Here is a 12548-nt window from a genome sequence, read left to right as displayed (position 1 = left end):
CCTTCAGAGTTCATTGATATGACTTGTTAATGTGACTGGTGTCCATACTAATACCAAGGTTACGAGCCTTTGATTTAATGGTCACAGGAACACATCACCATAAACGAGCTCCATTGGATGTTTGACCATCGTGATGTTACGTATAGTACCTCTGTTTTTACTCGATTAGTCTGCAGCTTATTACATGTGTTCCAGCCAAGTCAGGTGTAAGTTTGTTTTACAGCACTATAGAGCTGGGTGATCTCGGCCAATAAACATACATTGGAGATTAATGGGTGCTATTGTCATCAATTCAGAACAGTCCCCCTTTAATCCAAAGTATAGATAGGACGGGATATTATATCATTGTGTCCAGGGTATCGAAATCTGTCTGAGAGGTGAGTAATCGAGTATTACGCCATTACGGGAGTCAAGGGTCTTCAAACTGTTATTCTTTACACGTAAGAGAGCGTCTCAGTGGAGTGTGTTCGCGTAGCTGACCGAAGTGAAGCAAATTAGCATTGTTTTGTGAGATAGTTGTTGGGTTTGGGTAGCAGCCGACTTTTCCATGACTACTTATAAGCCGCAATGTTTAGCCAAAGGTCGGTAGCTCTGAGAGGATTCTGAGTCCAATTTCTTAAGCTTAGGACGAACAACCGACAACTTAAGTGGAGTAGGAAATTGACAAGCAGCCAGTGAGGCGCGCACGATCCTAGCAACAACCGGCGCTAAGTCAGTACGCTAGCTGCTTCACATCTGATGTAGGAATAGGGTATAGTTCGCAAGTCTTGGAAGATAGTGAGCGCATGACATCTACGACATACGAGTCAGATTAAGGTGCCTCAAAATCCGTAAACTGACACGAAAGTACCCCACCCTCAACAAACGGTGACGACTCATTAAGGCCAGCACGGATATCAGAAATCTTATTGATGAAAAAATTATTAAAATCCTCAGCAAGCTGTACGTTAGAAGACTGATGTGCGCAGGGAGAATAGTGGGTTTAAGCTTGAACATACGACAAACAGTTACTATAAAAATTTTTCTTACTTTTTCGTAATGACAGGATTTTTTGTCCAAAGCTCTAATTGTTGCAGGTGAAGGTGAAATCATTGAGAACATTATTCGCTTTATCTTAGCATTTTTGTTTTGAGTATTTGGGTCAAAAATGTCATCCAGCTGATCTCTTACTTATTTCATACAGTATGGCTCACTAATCACCTGTGACAATATAAGACAGAATAGAATGAAGGGTGCTTTTTAAACTAAGATATTGAATTAATATGCAAATATTTATTTATAACTATCTCCTCCAGTTGACCTGCTTTCGACAGCCCATCAAAAAACAGCCAATCATCGTGCAGGACGAAATCTGAACAGGTGGTCCATACAAAACATTGCGGCCGTAGTTAGAGAAAATAACTCTGAACCTTTGCTTACTAGCTACGTTATAGACTAGCAATGCATTTAACATTCTACCTATACTTATAAACGATAGATAGATAGATACTTTATTAACGTGTCAAGAAAATAACTAGCTGAGGGAAAACCCTCTACTAATAGGGGACACCTAAGGTATAATAATAAAACAAGTTTTGACACGGGAAAACGTGTCAAATGTGCTGGGCACATTGGATACCTTTGAATAGAGTAGAAGACTATTTGGGATTTAGTCATTGTAAGACAGAAGAAAGTCCGTGGATTCGGTTTGAATATTTTTTTACGGTCAAATTGAACCAGCATAAACGAGTCTTGGTCGCAAACCCCAAAGCAAGCCTCTGTCTCTCTGAGGACCAGTGTTATGGTGGCTCCATCGGCTCAAAACACCACACAAAACATTATTGAACAGAAGATTCTCCATCTACAGAAAAGTTTGGCCTCGAAAATTTACCTCAGAATACCCTGCGAGCAGAGTCTTCTTTACCTTCCCCCGAGTGAGAGAAAGGAAAGAAGACTCTTTCCTTTCTCTCACTCGGGGGAAGGTAAAGGAGACTTTGCTCGCGGGATAACCTCAGAATGGAAATAGTACGAAAAACGTATCTCTTTCCCTACGTGGTTTCAGGTCGTTTTAGGTCGTTCCTTGTTTTAGTAAACACCAATAGTACTATTTTACATCAATGACGCAGTACAAATTCCTGGCCCGACCCCATTCAAGCTTACGGCATGAAATACGTTTTTGTCATAAAAATATTCGACTAGAAATAAATATGTTTTGCTAATCAAACCAAATATCATTTTTCTTGCTAATAAAATAATATAAAACTCGTGCGAGTACTATTTTACATCAATGGCGCAGTAGAAATTCCTGGCCTGTCCATTTACAATCTTTTGTTTACGTAACTAATTCGAGTTGTATCAAAAAAACAAAAATCGCACTTAAAGTTTCTAATTTAGCTCCAGTTTCTAATTATGTGCTTAGAAATCTACCAAATTAAGTTTAACACTTACCACGAAAACCACATATGTTCAACCTCTTTCACCTCCGTGTCCCGATCTTACAGATCTCAACGTGCATTTTCACCTCGTGTTTCACCAAAGTCAATCATGACGAGGTCCACCAATGGCATTCGTAACACTAAATTCCTATCATACCTAACTCACCAAAAGCAAATGTACTGTGCCCATAGGCCCAGCACAATAAAATCATAAGATATACAATGATATTGAGACTAAAAATTAATTCAATAAAGTACTAAAAAATTATTCTATAATTATAAAATATAAAATATAAATATTCTAATGTTTTGATAATAATGTAATAAAATCCTAATCAGCCTTTCAACTATTACATAAAAAGCACCCTCTACATCCGTTGTCAATTAAAGATGTAAGGTTTTTTTTACGGATGCGATTTTTAAAATCACCTAAGGATTTGCTTAATCTGTCTTTTTTGTCTAATTTGCTCCACAGTATGGGACCTAGATATCTAAGGGAATGCTTACCAAACGTGACTGTGTTAAATCTAGGTATAAGTTTCTATTAAGGCTGTAACAAGAATCACGAGGTTTGAACATGTTAATAATAGCTTCGGAACACATCTTGGTGTGTTTAACTTTATACATCAGAATACAAATGTCTTGAAGAGGTCTATTTAACAGTGTAGGCAGATTCGCCCTATTCAATAACTGATTATAGCTGGACTTTGTGTCCCTATAAACGGCCCTTAATCCTCTTAGTATTACGTGTTCCATGCTTTCTTGCATCGTGTTGCCAATAAAAGGGCGTCAAAACACTCTTATGTAAGAGCAACAGGGCTACAAAACTGAAACTAGGCTGTTTATGGTATTAGTTGCCGTGCTATAGTCCTGTACTAGTGCACTGACAGCGTGAAGGTCAGTCTTAAATTACACGTAGTGATAGCGAATAGCATAAGAAAAAACGCCAGACCTCTTAGGACCGTATTAAATCCTTAGAAGCCGCTACATCTGTTATCTTATCTCATGGAGACAAACTATTATTTACATGCATGTTATCAGCTGCACAATCTCAAGATCAATTTTAGTCCAATTTGAAGGCCTTAATGGGTGGTATGGGTGGTAGAATAAGATGTAATGGTTTACAGTGGATTTCCGAATGCATTTGTGAAATAATGCATACTGCAAGATTTCTATATTCTGCCGATTAGGTCATTGGTCATACGGACGGGAAGTGTGAATGGTTTGCAAACAAATACAGTAAACTTTAAAAATTAATAAGGTGTAAGTTAGTCAATATTTACCGAGTAAGTGATGACATTTTGTTTGATTCACCAAGGAATGTTCTCCTGGAGAGGACTTTACATAGCTAGGTAATAACTTTGCATACATAGGACTTCATTTGAAATTATAAGTTGGGGCAAAAAGGCAAAAATAAAACAACAAAAAAAAAAAAAAAATTGAACAAAAGATCAGTAGACGGTTGGTTATGACGGCCGGTCTTTAGGAGAGTTTGCAAAGTCCATTGGTCTAGTTTAAAGTGGTTTTTCCTTTTTTCTGATTTCTTAATATTCTTATCTCCCAAACTTGAAATGCATTAAAATATTCGAGTATTCGAGAACCGTTTTTCTTTTGATCAAACCACGAGATACTCTCTGCATTCCAGCCACGTGGTGAGACCACAAAAAATCAAGAAGTTATTCAGTAGATAAGGTAAGAACAAAAAAAGAAGACGTATACCCGGCCGGGTCTTCAGAGGTAAGGTGTGGTTAAGTGTGTGTAAGTGTGTTGTACGTGTGTGTAATTGTGTGTAGTGTGTGTCAGTGTGTGTAAGTGTGTGTAAGTGTGTGTAAGTGTGTGTCAGTGTGTGTCAGTTGTGTGTACACGTGTGTGTCAGTGTGTGTGTAAGTGTGTCAGTGTGTGTCCGTGTGTGTAAGTGTGTGTAAGTGTGTGTCGTGTAAGTGTTGTGTGTCAGTGTGTGTAAGTGTCGTGTCCGTGTCCGTGTGTGTCAGTGTGTGTATGTGTGTGCGTTGTTTCCGTGTGTGTCCGTGTGTGTCCATGTTTGTGTGTCCGTGGTGTGTCCTATCCGTGTGGTCCGTGTGTGTGTGTGTGTAACGTGTGTGTAGTGTGTAGTGTGTGTGTGTGTGTGTAAAAGTGTGTCCTGTGAGTAGGTCTGTGTGTCCGTGTGTCCGTCTGTTAAAGTGTGTTTCGCTTACTGTATGGTTTCGTAACGATCTAGCGAGCATCGCGTGGGAGAAAATTGCCAGACAGATCTCTGATTACCACGTGGTTCTCCTGGAAGGGAATGATACCATTCTCTACAGTATGAGTGTAAAATAAGGTAGTGAAAATGTCCAATATTAGAGGTCGCTACATTCTCACACCAAAAGAAGTCCAGTACCGATGGTATTAACTACAAGGGTTAGGCATCACGCTATTGGACAGAATACGAATACAAAGGGCCCCTTAGGGCTTCGTTAAGAGAGCTGTTAATTTGATAGACCCCAGACGTACTCCATGCACCCTAAACCACTCCTTGCATTCCTGACGTACTCTTGAAATCAAGCAAGAAAGTAAATTATGGCTGGAAAAAGGAAATATTAAAAGACTTCCGGGAAAATAGGGAATATGTCAACAAATGAATGATTGTGGTCTAGAGAATTAAGACTAGAGGTCTTCGGTAAGAAAGAAAGAAAGAAAGAAAGAAAGAAAGAAAGAAAGAAAGAAAGAAAGAAAGAAAGAAAGAAAGAAAGAAAGGAATGAAGAATGGGCAAGAGGGCAGGCAGACTACAGACAAAATGAACGAAAATTTCATTAAAAAGAAAGAAAACCCCAGATTATTAGAAAAAATAAACAATAAATAATCTGTCCATGGAGAATACGGGCTCATTCAAAGTACTTTTATGCGCATGCGTATTGAGATATACACACCAAAGGTCTCAATATCATCGAGAAGGAGTTAGCACGTGCCACCTACATGATATCATCAGTTTTATGTGCGTAGACAAAACGAAACGTGTACGAGTACTAAGCATGGTTTCACTCAGTCATCTTTGGCGGCGGAGCAGGAAAGCAACTGGGGATACTCCTTCATTGTTTAACCGATGAACTTTAACTTCTATTGTTCGCTAATTTGCTAGTTTCAGTACGTTGTCCTTTTAGAGAGATTAGGCAACATCATTGGTCCACCCTGTACATCTCTTTATGCTAGGAACTGATTTTAAATCTTAGTCTAAAGCATTCCTTGAACTCGAATCTCGATAGGATTTGAACCAAAAAATATAATTATCATGGTTGTACTTGGTTTTAGACTCCGCAGGTACATTTGAGTTATATTTCAGGAAGGTCAGGACACTTTACGCTTTTTACTCAAATCTACAGCTGCAGACGAATAAAAGAAGTCCAGAGTCAGTTCACCGCCAAAAATACTTTCCTGACAGATTTACGTAAGTCCATCAGAAATAATTAAATTGCTGTTGGTCAAATATTTTTCTAAGTAGTGTTGACATCAAGGCTACCATTAATCCTAGTATTCTGTTCCATGATATATTTATTGCATGGATATTTTCGTTCGTTAAGTGCCCTCTGTGTTCTGACACTGTCTAACCTTTCCATCCGAGTTGCGTCTGAGAAAGAACTTCTCTCTTTATACCAAAACCAGATTTAAAAAATCCAGATCATCAAGACAAGTTGTAGTTGTACTGCCGGAGTTTGAGTGCAATCAAGACTGGAAGACATAAAAATAACTTTAAGTCAGTGCAAGTGGTCAGTTTTTACAACCAGCCGAGTAGCTCAATCTTAGAAAGGGTGGGATAGATAATAAGTCCTTTCTAGTGGCTAATGATTGATTCCTATTTCATCGAGTGCCTGTAGCGTGCTCTCCCAGCGAAACTGATGATATGACGAGGTCTTCATCATAAAACAGTGATGATTGCAATACTTTATGACAACTTTGCACTCCTATTAAGATCTCTTCCTTGTTCTCTTTGGAGTGCGTTGTCAACCAACAAAATGGCATCAGATGTAACAGCTGAATTTTTGATAAAAAAGAGACTTTACGGTTTTTACGCGTTTAACTTTTAGTAACACAAGACGTTTCTACTGCCGCTGTGGCTGTCTTCTTTAAAATGATGAGGTAGTGAAAACAAAAACCGCCGTATTAGCTGAATCTTTGTTTGTTTACAATCTATAATGACCATGGAACATCTTCAATAAATATGATTTAGAAATATATGATGATTTTGGGAAATAAAATTTCACCATCATTTCATTCTATGCGAGAGATTTTACAATTTGATCGACTATTTCACTGAACACGAACCACTCCTAATTCATTACATTACGGCAGCAAAAGGCTTCAGAAATTATAAGCTGAGTATTGGCTAATAAATCAAAGTCATGATGACGTACAAGTAAACATGTCGATCAACGAAGATCATCCTAATTTGACCGTTAATTAATTCATGGCATTAAAGTAGATATGAAATCGCGGTTCTGCATCACTCGAGTGAGGTGCCATTGAGGTGCCATTGAGGTGCCATTGAGGTGCCATTGAGGTACCCCCCCCTCCCCCTCAGGGTCGTTACAGAGATGACGTTATAGCTATTCTTATGTTTTTAGTTGACTGGATTGCACCACATCCTATATTTTACGTCAAAGTTTAATCCTAATAAAAGTTTCTAATTATTCATAAAATATAGTTTTTCTATCTCAAAGCCTTAAAGGCTTAGTTTAGGCTTTTGTTTCATCCTAATTGAGTTCTACGGATATTGTCCTTTGTCTTACCACCGCGATAAGATATTGAATACCAAAGATTTTGAGATTTTATGCCCAACTCTTTTTCTTCATATTTTCATTTGTGTTATCAGGTGGATTTTATTTCACAGTTTGATAATCTTTTTCCTTTGAATTTTAGAACCAAGACGTATTAGATATGAAATGACAGTTCTGCATCCGGTGCCACCGATGCGAACCGGTGCTCTCCCACATACCCTACTCCGGACCCGTAATAACGGTGACGTCATGACTATTCTTACTACCCCGTGTTTCTAGCCATGTCTATTCTTAGTTTGCTGGATTGCACCACATCCTATATTTTACGTCAAAGTTTGATCCTAATAAAATGTTCTGATCTAATTATTCATAAAATATAGTTTTTCTGTCACAAAGCCTATAGACCGTTTTCACGTGTCGTCATCAATTTCCGGTCGCCATATTGGTGTACCTCGATAGCGTGACTATGCAAAAACATGTGTGTAACAATCATGCCATGACTAGCGAAGTGCTCTGAATAATATGGAATATGTTGCCGGCGAAAAGGAAAAAAAAGAGTTTAGCGAAAATTTATCTTCAATACCTCTATCTGAGTATGCCAAGAAGCTGGAAACTCGAGTGAAACGGCGTTATCTTGATAAAATTTCGTCGATTGGAATCGACCCCGTGTTAGTTGACAGCAACCTTTTTGAGCCGGACTGTTTACCTCCAGTAGAATCTACAGATCTGCTATTTTATCTCGTCCTAGAAACAAGTTTCTACACAAACCAACAGTTTAAAGCTTTTCGTAGTCTGGAAGCTTATAATCAGATGGTCTCCGGATTTATTGCAAGCGTAGAAGGCCACATCATTTCTGACAAGTTTGTTGTTGTCGCGAAGGTGAGACATTCTCAGCGAATGAACGATGCTCTGATCCCAGTATGGATAATCACAGAAAAACAGGGGAACATAATTTCTTGTCACTGTTTAGGTTGTAAAGCGGGTCTTGGTGAGTCGTGTTCTCACGTAGCTAGCGTACTATTTTACCTAGAAGCCTGGACGAAAATAAACGGCAAGTTATCCTGTACCCAAGTAAAGTGCACGTGGATTTTGCCAACCTACGTGAAACAAGTTGATTATGCTAGAGTACGAGATATCAATTTTACTTCTGCACGAAAAATGAAGACGGACTTAGAGAAAAAAATCGATTATCATAACGATATTCCCAGTCAAAGCAAGTCAACACAAGTTTTAGGAACATTTAAGTCTTCTTCAAAAGAATGCAAAGCTCCTACAGAACCGGAAATGGATGCTTTCTACGCGGAAATCAACAAGAGTCAAAACAAGGCCGTGGTTCTAAGCTTGATTTCTCCATACTCAAGTAGCTTTGTGCTGAAAAGCAGATCTGTTCCAACAGTAAATGATCTTTGTAAAAAGGAATACTTAGATCTATCATATCCAGAGCTTATAAAGGTCTGTCAAGGCATAAAGATTGAAATTTCAAAAAATCACATAGAACAAATTGAGAGAGATACCTTAAAACAGTCAAAAGGACATAACTTTTTCAAACACAGAGCTGGAAGAATTGGAGCTTCTCAAAGTAAGGCTGCATGCCACTCAGATCCTGCTTTGCCCTCCCTGTCTCTAATACAATCAATTTGTTACCCAGAGCTAGCCAAGTTTACTACTAAAGCCACTGTTCATGGTTGTAAACATGAGGAAGATGCTATCAAGGCCTATGAACAAATAATGAAAGGGAAGCACACCAATTTCAAGGTTCAGAAGTGTGGTCTGTTTATCAATGAAGCTTATCCATATATACATGCGACACCTGACTTCTTATGTTCTTGTGACTGTTGTGGAGAAGGATGTGGGGAGGTGAAATGCCCTTTTTGCATTGAGGACTGTGACTTTAATAGCTATCTATCAAAGTCATCATGTTGTCTACTAAAAGATAACAATGAAATGTTTACCCTTAAGCATGATCACCAGTATTACTATCAAGTTCAGCAGCAGCTGTTTACTTTACACAAAGATTACTGTGACTTTGTTGTATGTGCATTTGGAGATGATGGGAGTACGACACTTGTCCAGCCGAGAATATTCCCAGACAAAGAACACTGGGAAATTGCATTGCCAAAGCTCACCACTTTTTGGAGAACCTGTGTCTTACCTGAAGTGCTTGGAAAATGGTCCACTAGAAGGCATACTTCAAAAAGAAGTGAGCCAACAGCAAGTGGGGCTATTTGCTTTTGTAGAACTGCCCAAGATAGATCATGTGTCTGTTGTGCCAACCCCATGTGCCCAATCAGTACATTTCATCTTTCATGCTTGGGACTGACAACCACATCCAAAACATGGTACTGCCCAAATTGCAGATTGTTACCTGAATTCAAAAACTCTAAAGGCAAGTCCCAATCAAGCAAGAAAAAAATAGCATCTTCTAAAGCCTTGGCCCTGGATGATATCTGTATATGCAAGAGCAAGGCAAAGAATACAGATAAGCTTATTGAGTGCCATAACCCTGTGTGCAAAAATGGAACATTTTTTCACTTGGCCTGTTTAAGCCTTAAACGTATGCCAAACAATGCTAATTCCACATGGTCATGCCCAGATTGTAAAAAGAATCAAGCACAATCTAATAAGAAAAAAGGAAGTGGAAGTGTCAACTTTGTCAAACAAATCCAAGGAACCAACAGCAGTGTGAGTGACAAACAAAAGCCACTTGGAAAGCTTACACAGTCAGAGTTTGACCTTATTGCATCTCCAACAGGATGGTTAGACTGTTCTGTGATCCAAGAAGCACATGTACTGCTTATGAAAGTCAACAGCAATGTAAGTGGTTTCCAAAGACCAACCCTTGGTCCTGTCAGACAGTTCAATGTTGTTACTGGTGATTTCATTCAGATAGTGCATTTGAATAACAATCACTGGGCATGCTTAACATCTATTGGCTGTCTTCCTGGGTATGTTAACCTGTTAGACAGCATGACATCACCAATTTCGCAAGAGATAATTGAGCTCACGAAGAATTTGCTTGGTCCAAATTTCAAGAATATCACTCATATACCTGTACAGCAACAGCAAAATGGGAGTGATTGTGGTGTGTTTGCCATTGCATATGCCACATGCCTAGCCTATGGTAAAACTCCAGTTGTGAAGTTCATCATTCCAAGGATGCGGCCACATTTGCTGAGTTGTCTTAAAGCTGGTCATTTGACACTTTTCCCTACCACTTGAACTTCTTGAGGCATTTATTTTGGAATAAAAATTATTGCCTATTTCTTTAATTTCATGAGACATTTATCTCTAAAGGTTTAACTATAAGAGTTAATTATGAAATACAATGACCTAAAAAAGTTAGTGTTCATGCTATTAGAAAATTTCAAAAAAGCATATGTACATGTTATGATACTTAATCATATACAAAGATTTCTAAAGATAGATTGTGTTGGAGTTGCGATGAAAGTGTGCATGCCTAATTCAAACTTTCACATGCCTACATGTATTTCACATTTCCATCACAACTTCAGTGATCCGCCTTAGCTTGACCACATTAGTTTTATCCCACGAAAACATATTGATAAAATTTTCAATAAAACTCAGCCCTCCATACTCAACTGAAACACGCTGTATGTTAACATTTTAAAAAGTATTGTGTAGTAATGCATCAGGGGTAATAGTAACATTTGCTGCATTAATTTACAGAGAAATGATTGTGAGCCCCAATTCTCATTCAAAACATGTTACATTGTCTACGAACAATGGCTCACAATATATTTCTCTGGTTTTAATCAATCAAATGCAACTATTCCAGGGCACAAGTTTACAAGAGCAGCACATACATTAATTATACGGTCAATCATTGGTTTTGAATCTTCGTTGGAATCATTAGGGTTGCACTGAAGGAAATCTATGGGTAGAATGCCAGAAAATATTGTGTACTTTCGCCGAAGAAGTCCAATGACTCTCTCCACATGAATACGTACATTAGCAATGCCACGTGTTTGCTCCACATCAACAGGATCAAGTTGGTCTTTTCCCCTGGTGAACGCAGGGATGGCAAGCTGTGCACGGTGAAACATTAGGCTTTCTTGAATAGTGAAGCCTCTGTCTGCAAGGACTAGATCTCCAGGTACTAGCATCTTCATTAAACCACAGTTCTCTGTCAGGAACTTGTCAGAAGTTCTTCCTCCCCAGGCTTTTGAAACAAAGGAGATACTTCCTTGTGGTGAAATGCCAATGAGTATTTTCACTGTATTGTGGTGCTTATAAGAAGAAAAAGTTTGTGCACGGGCATAAAGGTTTGAAGGTCTGTTAATAAAGACCTCAAAACAGTCAATGATAACAGTGGTTTTGTTACCAAAGGAAAAGTGAAAACTTTGGGGCATGGTACGGTGCAAATCTTCCCTTTCTGGCCAGTGGATTAATGGTTGTAATCTTATATCCAAAGCTACCATCCAGGAAGAAAAAATTCTTGAGACTGTAGATAAAGACACCGAAAATCGATAGCTTAGATCTTGAAATGGCATGTTAAGTTTGAGTTTCATCAGTGTCATGGCAAATTCTTGAAACTGTGTCAGGCTTTGAGTCCTTCGGTTTACGTGTGGTGAAACGTGTTTAAAAACTGTGTTTAATATATCAAAAGAGGGTAATCCAGTGTAGAAGGAGACTTTGTCATCATTATTTTCAAAGTCATAACAGTCAAATGGCTTATTATCGTCCAGCTTAAGAGACTCGAAAAGATATTCAAACTCATCGGTTTGTGTACCTGCTTGGGAGATTTTTGCTTCCTCTGTCTGAGTGGCAGCATCCTTTTGTTCTGAATCATCTTCTTCTGGTGTACAGAAGTCAATATTCAAAACTTCAGTACCTGGTTCATTCAGTTTCTTTCGCTTTGCCAACAGCTCTTCGTCACTAGTGTGTTCAGTGTCAAACGGCAAAGACCTCTTTTGCTCGCGATTTCTCGCTCTCTCGCTTCTCTTTGCCGCTGTTTCCAGATTTGAACGCTGCTTTTTCTTGTGTCCTAATTGAAGAGTTGGAACCCAGTCTATGTTGTATTTATCCCAAGGTTTCGCAGCCCTTCCACTTACGAAGTGTTTGCCACATACTCGATCATTCTCGATAATCGCCTCCGTCAGATCATCTCGGCTTATAGCTGTGATCCACCTCGATCGCCTTTCTTCTGACAAATATTTAGCTTCTTCCCCTTGACTAGTAACGATAGAAGGTACTCTTGCAAAATAAACTCCTTTATCTCTTCCACTTTTCGATGCGCAGCCAACAATCATACATAAAACCATCTTCACACTCAAGACGCTCTTGGTTTGTTTACACTTTTGGTACACCAATATGGCGGCTAGCAACGGTTGTCAAGTGATTTGGTCACGTGCGTGAAAACGA

At 38.8% G+C, this 12548-nt stretch overlaps 2 protein-coding genes across 2 annotated transcripts; one reads left to right on the top strand and one right to left on the bottom strand.

Annotated features, from left to right (window-relative positions):
• Positions 1–7259: 7259 nt before the first annotated feature.
• Positions 7260–10771, top strand: LOC148905188 (uncharacterized). The gene has a single exon (XM_089024122.1). It carries the CDS (start codon positions 7689–7691, stop codon positions 10383–10385), a length of 2697 nt encoding a protein of 898 aa, XP_088880248.1. The 5' UTR covers positions 7260–7688; the 3' UTR covers positions 10386–10771.
• On the bottom strand, positions 10411–12548 carry LOC148905187 (uncharacterized). The gene has a single exon (XM_089024128.1). It carries the CDS (start codon positions 12446–12448, stop codon positions 10940–10942), a length of 1509 nt encoding a protein of 502 aa, XP_088880254.1. The 5' UTR covers positions 12449–12548; the 3' UTR covers positions 10411–10939.

Source organism: Actinia tenebrosa, unplaced genomic scaffold, assembly GCF_029948245.1.
Source record: "Actinia tenebrosa isolate PJP-AT-01 unplaced genomic scaffold, QUT_ActTen_1.0 PGA_scaffold8__29_contigs__length_14323225, whole genome shotgun sequence".
Taxonomy (NCBI): Eukaryota; Metazoa; Cnidaria; class Anthozoa; order Actiniaria; family Actiniidae; genus Actinia; species Actinia tenebrosa.
Note: the sequence above shows the minus strand (reverse complement) of the source record. Positions and strands in the feature narration are given on the sequence as shown.